This window comes from Myxocyprinus asiaticus, chromosome 9 (genome assembly GCF_019703515.2).
Source record: "Myxocyprinus asiaticus isolate MX2 ecotype Aquarium Trade chromosome 9, UBuf_Myxa_2, whole genome shotgun sequence".
NCBI lineage: Eukaryota > Metazoa > Chordata > Actinopteri > Cypriniformes > Catostomidae > Myxocyprinus > Myxocyprinus asiaticus.
This window is the reverse complement of record NC_059352.1, coordinates 2,920,525-2,946,389: the sequence shown is the minus strand read 5'-3', so window position 1 is coordinate 2,946,389 and position 25,865 is coordinate 2,920,525. Positions and strand designations below refer to the sequence as shown.

At 39.9% G+C, this 25,865-nt stretch overlaps 1 protein-coding gene across 1 annotated transcript in view; it reads left to right on the top strand.

Annotated features, from left to right (window-relative positions):
- LOC127446005 (cadherin-22-like) overlaps positions 1 to 25,865 on the top strand; it is a 146,148-nt gene that overhangs the window by 6,374 nt on the left and 113,909 nt on the right. The window contains exon 2 of the mRNA XM_051706592.1: positions 16,216 to 16,510. Coding sequence (XP_051562552.1) covers positions 16,216 to 16,510 — 295 coding nt within the window. The remainder of the gene's footprint in view (positions 1 to 16,215; positions 16,511 to 25,865) is intronic.

Sequence of the window (25,865 nt, the reverse complement as noted above, 5' to 3'; positions counted from 1 at the left end):
AGGATATAAAACCTCGCAAAGGTATTGGGTGTAGCCCAACCTGCAGCTCTGCATATGTCTGCTAGAGAGGCCCCCCTTTCCAGTGCCCAGGAGAATGCAACACCTCTAGTGGAGTGCGCCCGGACTCCCAAGGGGCACAGCAAGTCCTGAGACTGGTATGCGAGGAAAATGGCATCCACAATCCAATGGGCTAATCTCTGCTTGGAGACAGCTTTCCCCTTCTGCTGTCCTCCGAAACAGACAAAGAGCTGCTCCGAGCATCTAAAGCTCTGCATGCGGTCCAGATAGATGCGCAGGGCGCGAACTGGACATAGCAATGGCAAAGCCGGGTCTTCCTCCTCTGAAGGGAGCACTTGCAGGTTCACCACCTGGTCCCGAAAAGGAGTGGTGGGAACTTTGGGCACGTAACCGGGCTGGGGTCTCAAGATCACATGAGAGTGTTCCGGCCTGAACTCCAGGCATTCGCTGGTAACAGAGAGCACCTGCAGGTCCCCCACCCTCTTGATGGAAGTGAGCATCACCAGGAGGGCTGTCTTCAGGGACAGAGTGCTGAGCTCGGTCTGCTCCAGGGGCTCAAAGGGGGCTCTCTGTAGGGCAGGTAGGACCACAGAGAGATCCCAAGAGGGGATCAGGTGCAGTCTAGGAGGATTCAACCTCCTCGTGCCATTTGAGGAACCTGTTGATCAGGTCGCACTGTCGTGAGGGTCTCCCGTCCAGTGTATCGTAGTGAGCTGCTATGGCAGCCACGTACATTTTCAGGGTAGAGGGAGACAGCCATCTCTCCAGCCCTTCCTGAAGGAAAGACAGCACAGACCAGACGGCGCATCTCTGTGGGTCTTCTCCACGGGAAGAACACCAGTTAGCGAAAAGATGCCACTTCAAGGCATACAGCCGCCTCATAGAGGGGGCCCTGGCCTGAGTGATTGTGTCTACCACCGCTGGCAGAAGACCTGCTAGGAGCCAGATGTGGAGATTCCAGAGGTCCGGCTGCGGGTGCTGGAGCGTGCCTTGCCCCTGAGTGAGAAGGTCCTGCCTCAGGGGAATGCACCAGGGAGGTGCTACTGTCAGGAGCATCAGATCCGAGAACCAAGTCCGGTTGGGCCAGTACGGCACAAAGAACATGACTTGCTGCTCATCCTCCCTGACTTTGCATAGATTCTGTGCAATGAGGCTCACAGGAGGAAACGCATATTTGCATAGCCCCTGAGGCCAGCTGTGCACCAAGGCATCCATGCCAAGGGGGGCCTCGGACAAGGAGCACCACAGGGGGCAGTGAGAGGAGTCTTGGGAGGAAAAGAGGTCTACATGTGCCTCCCCAAATCTCTCCCAAATCAGCTGGACTACATGGGGGTTGAGTCTCCACTCCCCACGTAGCATTACCTGCCATGAGAGCACGTTCGCTGCATGGTTGAGGATGCCCGGTAGGTGAGTGGCTCGCAGAGACTGGTCTGCTGACTCCAAAGGAGGAGGCAGCGGGCGAGTTGTGACATGCGATGCGAGTGTATGCCGCCTTGGCGGTTTATGTATGCTACATTCGCCGTGTTGTCAGTTCGAACCAACACATGCTTGCCCTGAATCAATGGCTGAAGCCTCCACAGGGCCAGCAATACCAGCAGCAACTCTAAGCAGTTGATGTGCCATTGGAGTCGAGGCGCTGTCCAGAGCCCTGACACTGCCTGCCCGTTGCACACGGCGCCCCAGCCCGAGTTCGAGGCGTCTGTCGTGACCACAATGCACCTTGAGACCTGCTCTAGGGGAACACCTGCCCGTAGAAATGCCAGGTCCGACCAAGGGCTGAAAGACTGATGGCACTATGGCGTGATGGTCACATGCCGGGTGCCATGGCACCATGCCCACCTCGGGACTCAAGTCTGTAGCCAGTGCTGAAGCGGTCTCATATGCATCAACCCGAGGGGGATAACCGCCACCGAGGTTGCCATATGCCCCAGGAGCCTCTGAAATTGTTTCACTGGTGCCACTACCTTCTGCCTGAAGGTCTTCAGACAGGTCCGCACTGACTGAGCACGTTCGGTCATAAGATGTGCTTTGAGAGTGACCAAGTCCAACTCCATACTGAGAAGAGATGCTCTGCACAGGGGAGAGCTTGCTCCCAGGTGAGACGTGCTGCTTCGCAATCCCACAATGGTGGCTGGTGACTGGGGCGGGTGAGCGGCCCCAGAGACCAGCACACTTACCTGTTCGCCAGCTGTCTCTTGATGGAGAACAACTGACCGGAAAGACTTGCAGTGCCTGGTCATTGCGAGTGCGCTGGCCCAGGGAATGAGGAAACTGCTCTTTTATTGACCATGTGGGTGCCGAGGCCCAGAGGGCACTTGGCGATGTGATACACACGCTGGCCCAGGGGCGATGGTGGGGCTGGAGAAATTCCCCATGCCAGACTGGTCAGGACCGCCTCGAAGCCCGTCTGGGGTTCTTTTCTCTGAGTCCTGGCACCGCAGGGGAACAGCTCTAGCGAGAAGAAGATTCGTCCACTTCCGATAGCAGAAGCCCACCCTCCGATGCCGCAAATGAAAGCTCATCCTCGTAGCGAGCCGTGAACAACACATTAAACCTGCCCAGAGGCAGACCGCCTGCATCGCTCGACAGCTCGTCTGGAATGAGCGTGCTGGGGATGGGAGGTCTGCGGGTGCTGAGCTGGCAGAAACGCTGCCATGTCCACATCCAGATTGCCCGCGGTGCTTGCCGACCCGGCCAGCTGAGTGTCAGCCCAGGACAGACCGGGTTGGGGAGCAGCCGCGGTGGCTTCATGAAGAAGGAAGTGAGCTGTGAACGCAACGTTCTCACAGGCATATTCTCGCAATGAGAACACAACCCTTCCACGAAAGCCGCCTCGGCATGCCGGCACCCCAGACACTCGAGGCAGATTTCATGGGTATCCAGAGGGGAGAGATAATGGCCACATCCAGTAGCACAAACATGGAAGGACATCTTTAAAAAGATGCCAAGCATTTGTGCAAGCTCTTTTAGAGAAAATATACTCTATTTGAATATACTCTTTTAGCACCCGCAAACTCAGGCTGCCGAAGCGCCCAGGGGAAGCACCACACTCGGAAGTGTGAAGGGTGGAAGACCGTGCGAGGGTGACCGCTGACATGTGGCATAAAAAATCCAGCAGGGTAGCAGTGGGTGAGAGGACGAACACACAAGCATTCGGCTCCGAAGACAAAATCTGAATGAGTGATGCACGCCATCTCCTTTTATACCCGTATGTCCGGGGCGGAGAGTGGCATGCAAATTCCACTCGCCAATTTTCATTGGCCTTTTCTAGTTTAAACAAAGGTGATTGGGGCTCTCTAGATCAAACCCCTAGTGTCACTACGTTGACACAACGTCGAGTGAGTGACAGACAGGGAACTTCATTTTGTCAATTCTTGTATGTTGTAAATAGTTTGGGATGAAAAATCATTGGACGACTTTTTGTCAAAGATTCACTTCATTTTGTCAATTCTTGTATGTTGTAAATAGTTTGGTGGTGAAAATCAATGGATGACTTGTTGTCAAAGATTAATTTCATTTTGTCATTTTACATTTGTTGTAGATAGTTTTAGGGTGTAAATCATTGGATGACTTTTGTCAAAGATTCACTTTATTTTGCCAATTCTAGTACGTTGTAGATAGTTTGGGGCGAAAATCAATGGATGACTTTTTGTCAAAGATTAATTTCATTTAGTAAATTCTCGTACTTTGTAAATAGTTTGGGGCTAAAATCCTTGGACAGCGTTTTGTCAAAGATTGACTTCATTTTGTCAGTTATCGTACGTTGTAGATCACTTTGGGGAAAAAAATCATTGGATGAATTTTTTTTAAAGATTTACTTAATTTTGTTAATTCTCATATGTTGTAGATAGTTTGGGGCGAAAATCACTGGATGACTTTTGTCAAAGATTCACTTCATTTGGTCAATTTTCGTATGTTGTAGATAGTTTGGGGCGAAAATCACTGGATGACTTTTGTGAGAGATTCACTTAATTTTGACAATTCATTTTCATTGTAAATAGTTTGGTGTCAAACCATTGGACGACTTTTGTCAAAGATTCACTTCATTTTGTGAAATCATGTTCATTGTAAATAGTTTGAGGGTGAAAATCAAGTGGATGACTGTTTGTCAAAGATTCACTTCATTTTGGCAATTCTTGTACATTGTAGACAGTTTGGGGGCGGAAGTCAACAAAAGATTTGTCAAAGATTCACCTCATTTTGTCAATTCACATTTATCCCCTGTATTTCTTTCTCGTGTATTACTTGTGCATGATTTTCAAAACTTTTATTCCCTGGTAAAGTGGCTTTTGTATCATGTTCATTCTTTTAATTTAATATCTTTATTTAAGGTCCATTAGCTTTAAGTCTATTAAAAACAAAAATGCTTAATTGCGAAACCAGCCCTTTCACTGCTCCAGTTGTCTTGTGTTTTTGCAGAAATGTCTTATGAAGTGTTCCAAGAATACTGCACTTGTACTCAAAAGCCTCTAGTGACCTTATGCTATTTGCATAAAAAAAGCTAGTCAAAGAAGCACGGATATTCTGAATGTTAATTCAACCCATCACTCCCTCAAATAACAGACCATTTTCTTGTAGCTCTACTGGTAAAGCATGATGCTAGGAACACCAAGGTTGTGGGTTTAATACTACCCAAAATGTCTAAAAGTTTGTACGGTGTATATAGTGTCATACTGTCAAACCATTTTTATGCCAGATGCCAGACTTTGAAGTCCAGACGTATGCTAACTCAAGTCGATAAATATTAGAAGTTCTTGTTTCTCTGTTTGGGGGGGAAAACATACAGCAGAACTGCAGAAATGAACAGTGGAAGAGCATTTTTACATGCCGAACACAGACAAGAACATCTCGCCATATGGGCAGCTCAGCAAAGTGTAAAGATTTCCACTGTGCTTTGAAAGTCTGCCAGGCTCTTCCTTCAGACAAGCGCGTGAACACTGATTGATAGGATTTGAACATGTACAGCCGAGAGTTTGAACAGAAGGCTGCACTCACAACGCCCATGCCAAGCATGTCTGAGAGTGTTAAAATCATTTCCTGCAGGCCTGAGCGAACCGTTCAAACTTTCATGCAGAATTAGATTTTGCCTTTTGTGTTTTGAAGGGAGGAATAACTTATTTATTTAAAGCCGAAAACAACAATTATTTATTTAACAATATTGCCGTGGGGTAAAGCTACAGAATAAAAAAGCATTTTGATTTTTTTCCTCCTTTGTAAATGGGTATAATATGACACGTCCCCCCTAATGCTGTGAAGGGGGTGATTTGTTCCCCCAAATCATGCATCTGTCCTTGTTTATATATATATACATTTTTTTATCAATGCTGAAAGTAATTTAGTATGAGATACCTTGCAATTGCGTGACTTTGAGACTGTCATAATCAGGCAAAAAACTAAAGTCCACCCACCATTGTACAAATTGGTATCGCCCAACTAGTGTCACGCAATTCACCTCTAGTGTAGACGTTGGTGTCACGTGGTACCTGTTATTTTTCTCAGCGTTTGCCAGGATAGGCCAATCACAGTCATTTTATTATTACTGGATGAAGATTTAAAAAAATGCTTTTATAGATAATGCTTAATCAGATTTCCATTCAGAGGTATGAATCCTTGCAACTAGCAGTTTTTATTCAAAATAACTATCCAGTGTAAAATGTCTCCAAAGGGATATAAAACATTCTGAAGTTTAAATGCGGATGCATGGAAGATTTGGTTTTCAAAGTGTCAAGCACCCCCTGTAGGCATAAAACTTTGTGTCTCACAAGACATATTCAGTGGCTGACAACATGTGCAATTTCGGTCTGTAGGTCTGTTACCCACACCAAATTTTCATATGATTTTAGAAAACATTAAATATATCACGAGTCATATGTGGAGTCATTGAAGATGTTAAAGGTGTCCATAGATATGATCAGTTGTTTTATTCAGGGTGAGGAAAGCAGACAGGCATTTCAGATGAGCATGTAAGAATTGTAATTTTCTGAAAGGGTTATGTAATGTTTTTCTGAAACATTATCAGTTTGTTAAAATGGACAAAACTGTTTGTCTGAACAAACCAGTTTACTAGAATGTATCAGACCTTCCTATGCAAATTTCTGAATTTCGAATTACTGCTCCCCTAGTGGCCAAAACTGGAAGCTTCAGTGAGCTTCAGTGTCCGGGTGAAATGTCCACAGAGTGGCGCCAAAAGCGAGTTGTATTTTTTGTTGTAAATTATGTCATACAGTCAAGTTGCAGGGTAAATGAACTCTCAAAAGTTATGTCGATTTTCTTTGTGATCATGTCAGGTCAGGTCACACTACTGGAAAATGTAGTGAAGTTAGTCATGTCTGTTCTCTTAAGTTATTTACTTCCCAAAACTCTTTTTTCATACAGCACTTATTAAATTCCGAATGACAGTTAGACATTGTGCCCTGCATAGACTGTTTTGTCTTAGTCTCCATTTCAGTCAGATGAATAATTAATAAACAATTATTGAGCCTCTCTGCCCGACAGACCAAAACTCCTTGGTTCAAAATGCAACATAATATTCATGCAATATATTTTTATCCATGAAAATTAATAGTTTAAATGTCAGGGGTGCTCTCAGAGCAAGTGCGTTGATTGCGAGACGTAGCTTTATGAATTCATTATTAATGTTTTGATCTTTCTTATGCTAAAGAGGTGTTACAAAACAAAACAGGGCCTGTGATTCCTAATGTGATTTGTTCTGAATATACCCTATATGCAGATGTTGGGGTGGAATTCTCTGTTGAGGATGTCTATTGGAGAGGAAAATTGCAAAATTACTTTTATTTTACAGACTTCAAAAGCCACATTGGAAGCTCTCAATGATGCTTAATGACATATAAATACTCTGCCTTTTTATTTGTCTCTACAGATGCACAGCCACATTTCTCAAAAACATTTTATTAATTTTTTTCAAAATAAGATGTTTCTTCTTTTTTGGAACGTTTATTTAGGATAAACTTTTCAGTATGAGCTAGAAGTTAAAGTTATGCAAGACCACAGAATGTTTCCTATGTACTACAGGGCTGTGAATCACAAGAAATGTAAATATTCTGGTTCCATTTCCAGTTTCTGATTCTGATTCATTTACAGTTCTATTAACCGTTCTTTTAGTACATAATTGGAACATAAAGCAATGAGCTGTTCAGTCATGACATTAAATCGAAAAGTTCACCATAAATGAAAGATTCCAACAACTAAAGAAACACATCTTTATCCAATTTCATTTCTTTCCCCAACCCAAAAGGCTTTTTTTTCCTAATGCATGTTGCTAACAAGTTGATAAATAAGGACTACAATGGTTGGCCATTTCATCAAGCATGTAACCTTACATCCTTGTGGTAGTTGTAGTCCTTATGTAGCAACTAGTTAGCAACATCCATTAGAAAAAAAAAGAAAAGAAAAAAAACACTTAAAAATGTATGTATGTGGTATGATGGTGTAATTTATGTTTTATCAGAACGATTCAAGATTATTGAAATTAATATGAATGAAAGATACTTATATCATTTGACATAAGCCCCATCCTACGGTTCAGCATTCAGATGCTGCTTGAACCGTCAAATCCTGCCGGAGATGATGGCGGCAGGGGAGTGGAGCTTACCCCAAAAGGAATGGAACCTTTTGAACCTTGCCCCCCAAAGAAAATCAAACAATTTGATCAGACTCAGGACAGCAACCAGGTCTCCGGAAGGTGAGGACAAATTTGAAAGTAGAAATAGCCTAAATATGAATGATGCAACATGACCTGCGTATAACTGTATGACATGCTACTTTTGTGCCATACCCTGCAGGAGGGTAGGCTGCTTATGAGAATTGTTGAGCCCTTGTGAATGAGTGAACCTTATTTGTGCCATATCTTTACAGGGGGTAGACAATGCTGATTGGCCCTTTGATATGGGTGAAAGTTGTTTGTGTAATTCCCTTTGCTGAAAGATATATAGTGTTTGAGTTTGAGCCCTTCGATAAGGGCAAACGTTAATGAAAAAGCTTGCCTGAAGGATGAACAATGTTGTATTTGAGCCCTATGATAAGGGCGACATTGTTGCACAATACCCATTGCTGAAGATGATTAACATTTAAAATGAGCCCTCCGACGAGGGCAGCCATTGTTTGTGCAGTTTCTTTGCCAAAGGATGAGCAATGTAACGTGAAGGCCCTAACGATAAGGGCGATGTTGCTGTGCAATTCCCTTTGCTGGAAGATAAACAAGGGTGAACGTTAATAGTGCAATATCCTAGCCAAAGGATAACAATGTAATGTGAGGGCCCTACAATATGGGCAATGATGTTGTGCATTACCCTTTGCCAAAAGATAGATAATATTTGATTATGAGTCCTCTGACAAGAACGGCCGTTGTTTGTGCAAGATCCCTACCAAAGTATGAGAGCGTAACGTACACTACCGGTCAAAAGTTTTGAAACACTTACTCATTCTTTATTATATATATATATTTTTTCACATTTTAGAATAATAGTAAAGTCATTAAAACTATGGAATAACATAAATGGAACTATGGGAATTATGTTGTGACTACAGAAAATCCAAAATAAATCAAAACTGTGTTATATTTTAGCATCTTCAAAGTAGAACTTTGCCTAGAATTTGCAGACATATACTCTTGACATTTTCTCAACCAACTTCTTGAGGTATCACCCTGGGATGCTTTTTAAACAGTACTGAAGGAGTTCCCATCTATGTTGGTCACTTATTGGCTGCTTTTCTTTATTATTTGGTCCAAGTCATCAATTTCAAAAACTTTTTTTATTTTTTTTATTAAATTTTAGTTTTATACTGAAATAAATTAATATGGTGGCACAATTATATTTTTGTCTACAAAACTAATTTCAAACATTTAAGCATATGCCTTCAGATAAAAAGACTTTTAAGATCATGGGAAACATTTCGGTCAAGTGTTTCAAAACTTTTGACCAGTAGTGTAAGGGCCCTTTGATAAGGGCAATTGTGTTGTGCAATACTCTTTTCCGAAAAGATAGATAACGTTTGATTATGAGTCCTCCAATGAGGACGGCCATTGTTTGTGTAAGATCTCTGCCAAAGGATGAAGAACGTAATATGAGGGCCCTACGGTGAGGGTGACATTGTTGTGCAATACCCTTTGCCGAAAGATAAACAAGGGTGAATGTTTTTTGTGCATGGGTTTGTACAACAGTGTACTTCACTGTACTTCGGACCTGTTTTGTTGGACAAGAAAATGAGTGACCCACATTTAGTTTCGACCATGAAAATGGATAAAATTGACAATATATGCATGGATCCATAAAGAGAGCCCCCTTTCCTTGGGATTTAATCAAATTTATCACAAAATATTATAATTATTATTTATTTATTTTTGTGAGTGGCACTAGTTAGAAGGTGGATATAATTGTACGATATCCTTGCTGGAGGGTAGACATGCTTGAAATTGAAAATTTGTTTGTGCAAGCCCCTGCAAAGGTAACCATGCTTTGCCATGTGAAAGGAATTTACTGCTTAATTATAAAAGCAAGGCAATGCAAGTTTATTTATATAGCACATTTCATACACAATGGCAATTTAAAGTGCTTTACATATACATTTTAAAGAAAATACAAGGTAGATAAAATATTTAAAACAATTAAGAACATGAAATAAGAATTAAAAGTAATAAAATAAATGACAATTAAAATGAAAAAGAAGAGAAAGAATATTAAATTGTTAACACCATCCATAACTGTTGTTAACCTTCCCTGATTAAACAGAGGATAACCAAAAATTGTTAACACACACTTCAATGGTTGTTGGATAAATGGATAAACCACATTGCTGTATTGTGGGACACTAGGAGATGGAACTAATGAATAATGATGGGATGTTTGATGTCGAAGCTTCTGTTGAAGCCTGTGTTAAACCACAATGAGTATGGATGATCCATGACATGTGAAGCTTCAGTCGACTGATATTCGGTGTCTGCTTAAAAGAAGCGTTAATCCGGCACAATTTTAACCAAAGGTAAAACGAATGCCTTACTTACCTGCTACTAAATGTCTTTAAATGACTTCCCCGACCATGAGCACATATGCAGAGAACAGAGCAAAATGACAGAATTTAATTGATGACTTAAAATAAAATCTACTGTTGTTAAACTAAAATAGAGCATAATAAGGAGCTTGAGATTTGACCGAGATGTATTTAATGAACTGTATTCGGAACTTGAGAATGAAGCTGGAATTCAAATGTTGAGAAGGCCTAATTAGAAAGTTTCATGGTCCTATCACTGATAAAATAATTAATGGTTAGCAGTGCCTGTTATAATACAAATCTCTACACTGTAGAGCCAGAATAACTTCTGATGAACGAAACATGTAACATAACTGTAGTTAGGAACGGTACCCTTTGTTTTGATTTGATTATTTCTTGTATTGGCTGAAAATGCATTGTACTGGTAAAGAAATGTAGAAATGTAATGAGCAATGCCTGCCATTAGGTGTCAGAGGGCATGCAGCAACAGTGATACTTCCTCTTTAAGGAAATGCGGATATGGAATGTGTGCAATGCAGGAACATCATATTACAGATATAATATACATATACATATTACAGACCCTATACATTGGAGTACTTGTGAGTAAAGACATGCACGAATTAGGAACCTGCTTCCCCAGTAGGAGGATGCTCAGGCATGCAAACACTTAAAATTGAGAAATGTGCACCTGTACGTGGATGCGTGAGTGACGCGTCCACCGTGCTATAGAACACACAATCACCTAACATGATCGGTGAGGACCGAATGCTCCAGTAAATGAATATTCCTGCTGAAACGGTATTGTGCATTAAGGCTTATGATGAACATAGAATTGAGAACAGTGGAGCAGAAGGCCTGGAACCCCATCTACCACCAGCTATTTGCATTGATGATTGTTCCCCAAAAGAACAATAGACTGAGAACTTAGTATTTTTCTGATGTAGACTGGCTGGTGACGAGTGTAACATCAAGGTGAGTAATAATCCGACATGACGCGATTGTTGCTTGCAGAAGCGAGGCATGTATTCTGAAATGTTTCACTCGCATGCACGAGAGTAAAAACACTAAGTATTCGAACAATGAGAGACAGCTGGCCGGCTTTTAAAGTGGAGGCTGTATTGTGATTGGATGAGATGCCTGATAGATGAATCCCAATATCTGCCTGCTAGAACTACGCTCATGCTTACATTTCTAGAACAAAATGTGAAAGTCTCTTCAAGAAATGTGATCTATAGACTCAAAACCTTTACTCCAAATTCTTACTCAAAAACTACTTTTATGAAAACCCACTGGAAATTCCAGAGGCGTTAGCAAGATGGCTACCATGTGAACTGACTTTAAACAAATTACATTTTTAGTGATTTTATTTTTCATATTTCATATTTGCACCCATTTCAGAACTCACATGCTTTAAAATACAACATGTTTGGCTAATGTTTAAGTTTCGACAAAATACTTGTACTTGTTTGACTTTCCAACCCTGTGTATCTAATTTCTTCGCACCTTTTGAGTGACCCGGGTGTCAGAATCCATGTGCGCCGGCTTTTCTTGCCTGAATGATCATCAGAGGTGATATATTTGTGTTGGCTAGCCTCTTCCACTGTGACTAGCAGCTAACAGGTTTGCTTTGTTAGCGTGCTGACCCGAGAGGTGGCAGGTTTCCACCGCCTCAACTCTAGCTCATCTACTACGGCAGCAACTTCATGCAGCCTACAACACCAAAGTACCAATTTTTATCTTTGCGTAAGATGCCAATACTACTATATGAGACAGACTCATAAGGAAAAATCACAAATGAGATGTCTTTACTATTTCAATTGTTTCTCCTAGCCAGCAATTAGATTAAATGGAGAACATAATTTTTTTCCAAACAATAAAAGTGAAGCAAAAAGTTTGGTAGTTAGTGCCAAACATTCTGCCTGCCATCTCCTTTTGTGTTCAATGGAGGAAAGTCATAGGGTTTGGAACCACATGGTGGTGAGTAAATAATGACAACATTTTCATTTTTGGGTGAAATATCCCTAAACTTCTTCCTGTCTAAAAGTGCTTGGAACTGCTCTGTAAGACTGATTACATTATCGATTTTACTGGCATTTCAAACAAACTTAATCTTTGTAGAAATAATTTAGTAAATGTTTTTTACTTGTTGTTTATGCCTTTCTGTTTTTAGTGCACAGAACAAAGTTGTAGTAAGCAAACCTTGTGTGGTACGTGCAACAAAAATTGAGAACCTCTGCTCTACACTAGATACATTTCAGGAAAAATATCACAAAGCTTATACATGCACACAGTGTTGGGAAGATTATGTCCGAAATGTAATCCACTACTGACAAAAAAATTTATCTTTTAGATTACACTATTTAGATACTCTAACCTGATTAATTTTGGATTAATTTTGGATTACTTGTTGCATGTTTTGCTAAATCTAATCATTAATTTTAAATGTATTAAGTACCAATTAACACATTAGTAAACATTAAATCAAACTCTATTTGAGTTTTAAGGCTACGTCCACATTAATCCAGATACATTTGAAAATGGCGTTTTCGTTTTTGAAACGCTCTCCGTCCACACTGCAGTTTTCCAAAAGTTGCTCGTCCACACTAAAACAGATGAAAATGCTTAAATCCCCTCACTGTGCATGCAAAAATCGCCGTTCCATGTATGGGCTAAAACGCAATTGTCCTTGTGTTTTGTCGCTGGACACCAATTCCGAGTAAACTTTGCGTTGCCTTTAAAGGAATGCATTGTGAAGGTTGCATAAAGTAACATTTATCTTTAACAACGCTCTCAAAGTGAATAACAGGCACAATAAAGGTTCTACTATGTGGGCCGCTATCTTGATTGTTTTGGGTTGAATGGATCACATGACTGTGTGACATGACAACAAATGCATCATTATTTTCAGATATCTCTGTCTTCCCAGTCCACACTACAACGTGAAGACATCAGCCTTAGGTATCCCATGAAAAAGCTGTCTGCCTCGATTTTAGGCCTGTTTGCTGATGCTAGCTGTGGACTAAAATGAAGTGGGCTAGCACACTGCAAAGTGAATTGTTCCCTGGATATTGAGCCAGAGCAATTGAATATTATGAACAGCTACATTACAGCCACAGATGAAATGAGAATTCTTATTGTTTTAAAGAGAAAGTCTGTTAGCAAACAAGCTACTGTGGTTTTAGCCATTGAAGAGGATCAGACCTCCTTGTAACCTTTGATTTCAAGTCTCATGCTTTGACAAATCCACATTCGCACCACTTACAGTGTGAGTATCGCAGCACAAGGCAAGCAGAAAGTCAGTCTGAGCGCAGACTATGAACCGCTCGACTGCTCACATCAACCAATCATGTCGTTCGTCAGGTAAAAGATGCTAGCGCGTGTCTCTCCTTTTGCTGTGCTGTTGTTATTCTGTGTTCTCATTTCATTAGGGAAAACAGCAGCGTCAGAGGAAATATGTGGCACAGGATGTCGAGAGTCAGCAAATCTTTCAAAAATGGTCATTATTTTTTCGTTAATTCTTGAGAGAACAGATGTGGCGTTGATCTTACGCTCTCAGTCTGCACTAATACACACAAAATTCTCCCAAACCGTGTTATGTTCGCTTCCTTTGATCAAAAACAGCGAACAGACAGGAAGAAATACTTTTATCCCTCATCTCTCAAGTTATTGCACAGCTGTCTTTGTCAGAGTATTTTTTATTACTTCTGAAATATTGATATGCCAAAAAGGAGGATATTTTCTGTGCGCATGTTTTATTCGACTGGGGGAGGATTCGAAATATAGAGACAGAAAGGGAAAAATGCAATATTGCAGGCCGGCTTGCGTTATTCCATGTTTTACGACAAGTGCCTAATGAAAATCCCCACGGGGGTGATAGAGGCATGTATTTAATTAAGAGTTTGTAAAATATTTAACACGGTGATGATGGAGAGGTAATTTCGCTCGATGTCCACTGCTGTTTAGAAGATTTTTTTTTAGAAGGCTGCAGAGACATTATAATAGAGAAAGAGTGACTGAAGCAAAGGCTAACAAAAGCAATTCACTTGATGAAGCGTTACAACACTGCAGTAGTGCAGCTACCATTGCATTTCAATAGCTCTTGTGAGAGTTTCAGCTATGCTTAAAATTCAAGATCAAAATGTAAAAAATAAGGCTAGTTGGTGTGACACATTGTACTCTCCTCTTAAAAAAGCCTATAATTTTTGATCTTTATATTTTCATCATTTGGCTAAATAGAAAACAACACAAATTTAATCCATAAATATAAAATAATCTATTTAAATATTTTAATATAATATTAATAAATAATTATTACATGATATTATATAAATAATTATTATATAATAAATTATAATTAATCTTTATATATATATATATATATATATATATATATATATATATATATATATATATATATATATATATATATAAAATTATTATTTAAAAAAGGTTTATTGGATTATTTATATTAGATTATTTATATATATTATAGATTTATTTATTTTGCGATTTCAAATAAAATGTGTATTTTGTTCAGTCATGTATAAATATTTCTTAAAGCTAAAGTATGTAATTCCTGTGGTTAAAAAAAAAAAAAAGACAAAAAAAGACCAAAAAAAAAAAAAAAAGACAAATAATTATGACTAGTTGCAACATCAAAAATATACAGTTTACTTAATAAAAAAATAGATACATTTTATTCTAGATGAAGCAATGTTGGAAAAAAAAGATTATGTCCATTTGCCAATTACCCCTAAAAATCTCTGACTTGAGGTATTGCATGAAATACTATGAAATGATAGCCGAATTCTTGAGATTTTTGAAAAATGGCTCTTTGGTTGCCCCAGAAACACTCCTGAAAACACTTGCAGGCCAGGGCTTAGAAACACGACGCAATGTAGAAACAACCAATGCCAAGCCACGGTAAAAAGGCATCACCACTTGTGCCGACCGACAGACCCCGCCCCTTACCTGGATCAAACACTTCTCTGAACCCTCCGACTGTCAACACTGCAAGAAAATCCAGCTTTATGTTCATTTTTATTTATTATAAGTAGTATTTAAGGAAATATTAAGAGTGGAGAAAGGGGAAAAAAGCAGATTTGAACCCAGGTTGCATGAGCAAACAGTAAAAGCTTATTTGCACCGACTATACTCTCCACGCCATTGCAGCTACACAAATGGTGAACTTTGTCATATATTTCTATGGCTCGTCCAGACTGGGCAGGTGCTATTTACACCTGGGTTACACCTTTATATTTACACCTGCCTATTTACACTCAGCAATTAATTTCAAGGCAATTGGTGTACAACTCTAAATATTTTTTATTTTTTGGACTACATGCAGATGAATGTATTTGGCCATACTGTTCAGTTAAGGTGCGCTCAATCTGTAAAGCTCAAGCTGAAATAATTAGGGATCTTGTTAAAAATAAACTTCAGCTGCTCGTGTCTAATGTTGGGATTTTTCAAAAGGATCTGCAGAGCTGTAGGTGCTACACACACTCAATAGCTTTTGACTGAACTTGATTAAATCGTGGACAGTGGTTTCACATGTTTGAAATTAGTTTTCTTAATTTAAAATTACTATGTAATCTCAACACAAACACATTGTGTAGAAATAACCTAGATGAATTGAGTAAACCCAACAAAATTAGATGTGTCAGTGTAACTCAAATCTCTTTTATTTCTTTATGTACTAATTAGTGAAAGTGAATGTTAGCACTATAGAGTATAGTTTTGTAACTATAATTCGCATAGCATTTGCTCAAAGCAGTGAGCAATCAATTTCCTGTGTGACATCTACCTGTCCTCATCATTTGCTCAAACTCCACTCTTCACCATAATGGTAACCCCCAAAACAGCCTACCCTCCTGCACTAGAGGCTGTAGTCTTTAGTCTCCTCATTAGGGTGCCTGCCTCCCATGCCGGAGACACTGGTTCGAATCCCGCTCAGAGCAGATTGAGCAGGACTGGTTACACCATGACTGTTTATTATTATACGATTATTTGATGTGTCACAAGCACATTTGTATTCCAGTACATCCATGCAGTGACTCATAAATGAGTAAGCAATGTTGCTGTTTTACAGTATGCTTCTGGTGATGTTTTTCAGATAAATACTTTGAAAAATGTCACTTTGCTCAATATATGTCCTCTTACCCAGCTTTCTGCTTCAATCGACAGATCCATTCAGACTCTGATGAAGGGGATGGATCAATCAAATACACTATCTCTGGAGAGGGGGCGGGGTCTATTTTCATCATCGATGAGGTCACCGGTGACATTCATGCCACAGAGAAATTGGATCGTGAGGAGAAAACGTTCTACACATTGCGAGCTCAGGCGAGAGACCGGCAGACCGACGCGCCCCTCGAACCCGAGTCAGAGTTTGTCATCAAAGTCCAAGACATCAATGACAGCGAGCCAAAGTTTCTAGAAGGTCCATACATTGGAAGTGTGGCGGAACTCTCTCCTATTGGTGAGATCTTTGAGTATTGATATTATATATTTTATTTACTTGGATGGTGTTTCTGTGCAGTTGTTGTGTTTTGTTGGCCTAATTAGTAATAAGTCTGTTGACAACCAAGTATCAATATCAGCCCTTACAAAAAACTTTCCTGTTGTGGTACTTGATATATATTATACTTTGATTAATACCATGCTACTCTGATCACTATATCCATGTACCACAAAAAATACCATGGTATATGTACAAAAAACATGGCATAACCACAGTACTGTCCAAACACTGTGCTACTACCATGGTACATTTTGGTATTTTTTGTTGGTGAGAGAAAATAAATCGAGAAAAAAGTACCATGAATGTACCATGGTATTTATTTGGTACTCTAAGGTCATTTAATGAATATTGGGGTGCAGCTAATCCATACTATGGTAAGTTTACCATTTCAGTACCGTTATTGGAAATGGTACTATGGTACTATCATGTTTTCACTGGACATACCATGTAAATACCTTGTAAATATTATGGTACATGAATATAATCATTCAATACCATGATAAGCTGTAAACAATATCAAAGTAAACATGGTATTACCATTTTAGATCATCACTGTACCATGGTTCTGCCAAAGTACCTTTTTTTGTTGTTTTTGCAAGGTGGCATATAACATTGTAATTGGGTATTTTTGTATTTTGAGTCAGGTATGTCCCAACGCAAGCTTTTATGTGTGTGCTTGTGAATATAAAATATGTTTAAATGCACTACAATAATGTAATCACTGCCGTGCTGAATGGCTGTGAACTTCCTGATTGAAATTAATTCTGCTTCCTCAGCAGATTGACAGCAGTGTCTCACGCTGCTTATTGACACAGAAGAGACCTCTCTGATCCCTCTCGGTTTCTCCACCTTTCAGTCAGATTATACATTAAGGAAGTGTGGTCTTCATGTTTTATACATCGAACAACAGCATGCTTAATGAAATAACGGCACTGCTTAGTCATGCATTTCCCCTGTTTGTTTTTTTTTGTTTGTTTTGCTTATGTTTGGTGTCCTATAATGGTATTATTTTAGCATCACAGCAATCAGGTCACAGTTATGTGTTAAAATAAATTGACCAGACCATTTTAATTTCTCAAATGTACGAACATGTGTACAAAATATTAGCGCCCAATATTTTGTTGGAAACTGTAAGAGTGACATAGGCTGTATTCCAAAATCTTGTGAGCTACATTGCTAAACATTATATCGTAATATAACCGTTAGATGTGTCCGTTTACTTTGAAGTTATTAAATGCTTAAATATTAGTCAATAATTAAATCTAAGCATTTATTGTGTAATGTACTATGTAAACATGGCAATTGTTGTTTATTTTATTGAATTATTTGATAATATCCACATCAGTGTTGGCTCAAAAAAGTAATTCACTACAAATTACTCATTACTACTCTTAAAATGTAATTATATTCCTGAAAAGTATTCACATTACTAGTTACTATTTCTATTACCATCAACAAATTTAAAATAATGTCTATATTTCCTCGTTCAATGACTCGTTAAGGGTGCATGCCCTTACGCTGTCACAAAACTAGATCAGATATGCATATTAATGTAATTCATGTTTTAAATGTAGGCTATTCTACACATAATATTATTTTAGAAATATATGTAACCCAAGGAAAGTAATTTAACCCTTTAAGCTCTGAAGATGTTTTTAAAGATTTCCTGTTTCAATGGCATACCCAAACTTAAAGGCATATAACTTGACAAAAAACAAGGAGGGTCAAGTGTTTGGTATCACTGTAAAGAAAACATTTAACATTCATAATGATATAGATTATGATACATTCTGAGACACTCAGCCTAAGAAACTGCTGAAAAATCACACAAGAATCTTTGCCAAACATTTGTTTTTTCTTGTTTTTCTTATTTGACATTATATATCTCTGGGTGTAAATAAGGTGGCTCCAAAACACTGCTTTTGTTTTGTTCCCAATCATGTCAACTGTATCTGAGTAAAATTTTGTGTTGATACGACAAAGCAATCAAAAGTTATAGCATTACAAAAATAATTTATCATAGTGTCCAAAAACATCTTCAGACAAATAAAACGTAATTACTGTACATAAGAAATAAATTACACATGCAAACACAACAATGACTAAAGGTTTGCATAGCATGTAGACATGATTTTAGTAATGAGATTTCACAGAATGAGTGCCTTTTGTCTCAATGAGTCTGCATCGAGTCTGTGTCATGTACTTGGCTCCATCCCCTGGTGGCCATATGTAACATTGTGCTTCATATGGATTATCTAATGATCTCTGTATCCGATTACCTTATGTGTGGGCCCGTTTGAAAGATAATCACCACCTCTAAGTAATGGTATGTGATGTTTTATGTTACATTAATTTTTCGTGAAGTTATAAATGAAAATGCGGCATATAAGCAACACCATAATCGTCAAAGACATATACTTTGCTGTTGCTCGCTATATTTTAGTCTGTGAGTAACAAATAGGCTGGTTGTATTCTACACTTTGGGAGATTTCCAACAATGATACATGGCTAATTGATGAGTTTGATGTTTTTACTGATTGCAATATTATGTGCAGTGCAATTTTTTTATTATTATTATTAAAACGGAACACTTATGATTTGTCTACTAATTTCAAAGAACTTCTTCAGTTTTGGTCATAATGTCTACATGCATTGGGAAGTAGAGCTTCTAAGCTTTCAAACAATACCTATTTTGTGTTGGTCAAGACTGTAGTTATTAATATTTTGATGATTGATTTATTTTTTTCTTAAGGAGTTAAAGTAACTTAATTGAAAGTCAGTAACAGAAATATAATGCACTACACTACTCTTTTTGTACTAAATATTAATTTGATTACAGTAATTAATTACTTTTTTCCAACAACACAAACAAAAGAAAACAAGAGACACAGGTTACATTATGAAATCCAGTAGACTCAGTGATGAAAAATTATTAACACAAACATTTTCTTTGGAATAGCATGCACCAATAAATCACACAAAATAAGACCAGGAACATACTGTATATTAAGAATGTAAATTGGGCCAGTTTTAATATTATGTTTACTTACTAGCGGCAGTACTGCAAAAGCACATAAACAACACAAAGATCTTTGTCACTTGGCAATGTTGCATTGTGAGAGCCACCACTGACCCCATGATCAGACATAAAGAGTTCATCTCCTTCTGTAATTTTCCAGCCAGAAAAGCTTTTACTGTCCATCTGACGGGTGGTCACCAGTAATCGAGCTAATTGTCTCACCATAGGCAGAGCTAATTGAACGACATAGTTACTTTCCAGCAAATTCACGCTGTAGATGTGCGAAATATGAGATTTAATCAGAGCCCAAATATCATCGCTGTTATGTCTTATCACTCCAGTCGAGAGAACTCAGCAATAATAATAAAAAAAGTAATCACGGATGAGCCCTGGGCACATTCATTTTCACTTACCGCCTTTATCATTTTCGTCCTCTCTCCAGTGGCTTCGTTGATGTTCAGGGCCTTTAGCGCACCATTAAAGCCTAGTCACATTTGTTTGCATATTATTCACTTGCTTTAGATGCTTCGTGTTGGCTAACACAGTGATACGGCAGTACTGAGGGATGCAACGCTCTCTCGCGCTGCCTGCTGTAGATGTTAGCTTGAAATCACTAGCTGGGAAGTGAATATTTGGCCTGTTTTTATTTGTATGATTGGTTTATGTGTAACGGGAGCCAGCTGGTACGTGATAGCCGTGCAGTATGTGTAAACCTCATTCCCCTGACCTCAAGAGGTACACTAGCAACTGATGCTAGAGGCTGTAGCCTTTAGCACCCTCGTTAGCATCCGCCTCCCATGCCGGAGACGCCGGCACTATGCATTCTCCACCCATGTTAAGTCATTAACTTTGTTGATTTCAAAAGACTAAAAAAGATAAGTGGTGTTTGCTAATGCAAGCAGCTTAATTATCATTGTGCTTACTCCTTTCACACAAAATGTTGCGCATAATCACTAGATTGAGTGCCACGAATGCAGGGTTCTCGAGACGTGTTTTTAACAGTTTAAGTTCTTTTTAACTAGACACCTAAAAATGGTCATATGGTTAAAGACGCCCATCTAGCGCACGTTTACATAGGACATTTTTTTAAAAAACAGCGCAGACAGATGAAAAAACTAGTTTGGAAGTATTTCAGTAGTACACCCAAATGACAATAGTCATATCATACTGTTCATGTGTTGTACTTGCTATAGTTTACTTCAATGTTGTTTCAGATAGCAATGTCAAATGTAAATCAAGTCAGTCACTGAAACATCAGTCCCACCTTGAGTAAGAAATAACATGTATATTATGTATGTGTATACGCATATAAAAAAAACTATTATTCACCATTGTTGATAGGTCATTGTTGCACAGAAAGTCAATGTGATATAGTATTTATTTGTATGAATATAGTACTCATTTCTCTTGTAATAGAGAATTAAATAGATATGAAATAATTATAAAAAAAATATATAATTTATGAAAAAAAAAGAAAATACGACACTCTTACATACCTCGGGTTCCTAGAGACCCTATACACTTTTGGTACTCAAGCCATTATCATTTTTTTATTATTATTATTATTATTATTTATTTATTTTTTGTTGCAATTTTGTAATTTTTGTGTGTCACACTATTTATAAGAGACAGACCAAGGAATACTAAAGAGGTTTGGGCACAACTCCAAAAAATGGATGTGGTACAGGGGGTGGAATGAGGTCCCAAGTCTCTAAAGACCTGAGGTATGCGTTTAAGGGCTAATAATATCATTATAATATAATGATAACATCATTCACAATTTTATTTACATCATTGTTTTCTTATTTCTTAATAAGCATAGTACTTCCAAATGTCACTTTTGCAAACTGTCAATAAATTTAAACTGTAATATCTTTTAAAACAACATAAAGGGAAAATAGCTAACTAGTTGACTATATTAATACCTGTTTAACTGATATCAGATGGATATCTACAGGGAATACATAAGCAGAAAATCTTGTTAAACACAAATTACAACCCATTTTACTTCTGTAATGTGATGCATTTCAGAGTAGAACAGTTTAGTCTTGAGTTTAAGTACTATCTTTTGCCATGGAAGTGTTTAAGAAGTTGGCCAACATGTACAGACATACATGATAACTCAAAGCATGCAGATTGTTGAGGAGAGGTGCGCTATTACTTTTCTAAGCGATTGGACTTGGATTTTTGCCTGGCAGATGAAAAAAAAGGATCTCGTAAACTTGACCAGAATATATTAGACTTGTGGGTGGGCACTTTTTTGACCTTGCAACCACCCAGAACATTCTAACAACCAAGATTGTGGACTCGAGTCACATGACTTGGACTTGAGTCACAGATTTAATGACTTGCGACTCAACTCGACCTAATCAAAGAAGACTTGTGGCTCAACTTAATCTTTGACAACAGTGACTCGAAAAGACTTTATACCTTCTAAAACCAAAGAACAGAGTTGTACGTTTCAAAATGTGCAGCAAATCAATTATTAATTTCCCCAATAAACAATTCATTTGATTTTCAAATCTGCATTTCCACAATTCACTTTCAACCAATCAGACAACCAACCAATCAACTTCTACGAGAGTAGGACCAAGTGTGAAGATTGCACATTCAAGGATGACACAATTATAACAAAGGTAATTTCATTTGGATAAAAATAATACAGTATCGAAGGCAACAAAAGGATTGCAACATGTAGAACTGTAAAAATTACAGACTCTTCATCAACAATGTCCAATTTTATGAGACATCTAAAACCCACAGAAAGAGGTAAGTTGAGATTGTTAACTGTTACACATCAGCTATGGTTCAGTAGCATTTAACTTATTGTGTTAGCTGGGTTAGCTAGTTAGCTACTTAGTCCCACAGAGCTCAGTGCACTGCAACTACAGTTTTGGCATGAATAATTTTGCATGCGTCATTGCTGAAACCAGCTAAAAGATGCACTGTGGACCAATGAAGGTAGGGTTGCCACCCATCCTGTAATGAAATGATGCAGTGATTTGCCCTGTATTTGAGCTGGCCAGATGGTGTTACAGCAAAATCATTCCAGATCATTCATTTAACATTAAGTAGGGAATTTTGCCTTCAGTGGGTAAGGGGTCATCTGAAAAGTCCACACGTTGTGCAAAAATGTACTGATTCTGTGGAGGGTGTAATTACTATATACTATGTTATAAATATTCAGACACTAATTTGGGAAAAGAGCACAAATTACTTGTATAAGACTTGACACTTAAAGTTGAGGACTTGGGATTGACTTGGACTTGCCTGTCTTGACTAAGGACTTGAATGCAAAGACATGAGACTTGTGACTTGTGACTTGCAAAACAATGACTTGGTCCCACCTGTGCTAACAACTTCATGGAAACACACTAAACATTACTCCAAACACCTCAGCCTCTTCAACTCTGTGGACCCTCCGGCAGGTCCAAAAGGGGGCACTATATTGTGGAAAACATTTACGATTAAAATGCTAAAGTCCCCATATACATAAGTCAGGCATATATGGTATTGCTTGAAAGCTTAGTGTGGCAGACAAGCCTCTTGTTCATCGGAAAGGAGGAAGCAGGAACCGGGTTATCAACCAAAAAGACTAAACAAAAAACATTGATGCACACACACACAGTGGCTGCATGCGTCTCTATCTGGCATCTCTGGCTCCTCCTTATCTCTCTCTCCCGCTGATTGAGGCAACTCAGCGTCAGGTGTGCATCCTCACACCCTCCTCCTTGTAACAGACCCCCAGCGCCCTTCCTGGAGTGGAGGAGTTGCCCCTTCAGCTGTTCCACCACCAGCTGGTCTTCCCTGCCTCCTGGAAACCTGAGTAGGATGAGGGGAGGGAGAGGGGAGAGAGAAAGAGAGCTTTTACCTTAGGTAAACAATATGAGCCATAGTTTACTTGTCTATGAGCTTGCTTGTGTGTATAATTCAAAGCTATATCTTAGATGTCAAAACAAAATATGCAGTACTGCAGGAAAAGCATGCTAAACAAATCATCAGAATATATTTTTTCGACTATTAGTGATACAATGTTATACATCATCTCGAAGGGGAGGGCCTCATCTTTCTAATGACACCTAGATTGAGCTTCTAGTTCACTCAGAGGTAGAGATACTCAATGAAAAATTGGGGGTGGTGCATGAACTGAAAATTAGATTGAATGTCTATGGACGAGCACATCTTTGAGGGCTAAAATGCGTTATACGCCAACTACATTTCAGATCGGCATTTTGTGACGGAAGGTGATTGATAGAGGAAAAAATATTTTTTTGTAGTACTTCCTGCCATCTAGTGGAATAAAATACGATTTTTTGGAGGGAGGCGGGGTGAACAGAACCAGAATTATATGTTTACAAATTTAGGACATAAGAAAACATCCTGGTTACTTGCGTAACCTCCGTTCCCTGATGGAGGGAACGAGAGGTTGTGTCGATGTAGTGACACTAGGTGTCACTCTTGGGAGCCCGAAACACCTCTGGTCTTTGTAAAAAGGCCAATGAAAATTGGCGAGTGGTATTTGCATACCACTCCCCCGAACATACGGGTATAAAAGGAGCTGGTATGCAACCACTCATTCAGGTTTTGTGCTGAGGAGCCGAGACAAGGTCCCGGCCATTTCAGCGGGTAGTCCAGCGTTGTGGCAGGAGGGACACAATGTCTCCTTCCCTCCATCAGGGAACGGAGGTTACACAAGTAACCAGGACGTTCCCTATCTGTCACTCACTCAACGCTGTGTTGATGTAGTGACACTAGGGGTCCCTATACGAAACGCCACAACTGTCTGAACTGTTTTATGTGAACTGGCGGTGTGTGACGGGCAGACCACTGTGTGCCTTGTAGCCAGCACACCAGGCCGACACATAACCTCCCCCAATGCTGTTATGAGTGTCGAACGGCCCTTCGGGGACAAGCCGACTGCCCAAAAGATAGAAACAGGCTAGCCCAGTCGTGGCCTCTTATCCTCTCTTTTTTTTTTTTCTCCCCCACAAAAAAAGAGTGAAATTTGTTAACCGACTGGGGCCACCAGGTCTGCGTTGGGGAGGTGTCCCTCCCAAGGGGAAGACCCTGTGGAGACCACACCCCACCCGGGGGGGGGGGGGGGGGGGGTATTTTGAGTGGAAATATGTCATATGGTCTTGCCGAGCTTTGTCAGAAGTATGTCATGTGGAGAAGTCCCATGGTAGGTCCTACTTACCGTCCACTGTGTCGTGGTGTGCCGCTATAGCGGCTACATACACCTTCAAGGTGGAGGGGGACAGCCGCCCTTCCAACCTCTCCTGCAGGAAGGAAAGCACTGATGGCCCCGGCGTGGAGCCCACCGCAGGAAGCAGACGCCACCCATCTCACGGCCGGCCGCCAAGAACCCGTGAAAGGCTTCGAAGCGCCCCTGAGACGGGCGACCCCGGGATGACGAAACCCGCTGCTCTGGAGCTGGTAAGCAGACCACTCCATCCCCCGGTGGAGGGCCGGGAGGAGAATCTTTTGTTACCTTTTCATTTAATTTCGCCACATGCCCAAGTGGCTGCAGTACCCAAGAGTTCAGCAAAAGAGTGGTTTCCTTGTTCCCTGGGTCACATACCTGGTACGCACGGCCGTCATCACGACCACCATCCACCATTCCATTTTGGCAGGTTTGGCGCTCCAGCGGCGGTCTCCCCGCCCCTGCGTGCAAAGCTGTGGCACAAATCTTCCCCCGATGTGGCGGTCTCCACAGGTCACGAGGACAGGCCTCTTCCTCCCCCGTCCCAGGCTGTTCCGGGGGTGGTCACAAGGAGCCAGGTAAGTGCTTCGATGTCCCTGAACTCAGCACGGCCACGACACGGCGTGGCACCTCAGGCTCCGCCCCGCCGTGAGGCCCCACCTGCCGGTACGTCCGACGAGATTGTCCCCTTGGTCCCCCTCACCCGGAGCTTGGACGCGTGGCATGCGCTTTCCAACCCGTCGCGATGGCTGGTCCGGTCCGTCCGACTTTGCTACGCAATTCAGTTCACCAAGTTGTGACTCAGAAATGTTGTTTTTGGCAGGTTTCAGGTTTGAGCAATCTAAATATGATTTAGTTATATATATATATATATATATATATATATATATATATATATATATATATATATATATATATATATAGAAAATCATATGACCATTAACTTTTCCATTGTGATATTTTATAAGCTAAAAGGAATCTCGATTCATCAAACAACTTAGAATAAAATACTATGGCTTAAGTAAATGCATGCCATTAGCTGTACCATCAGCATTTATGAATTATTAAGATGCATATTTCACATTAGATCT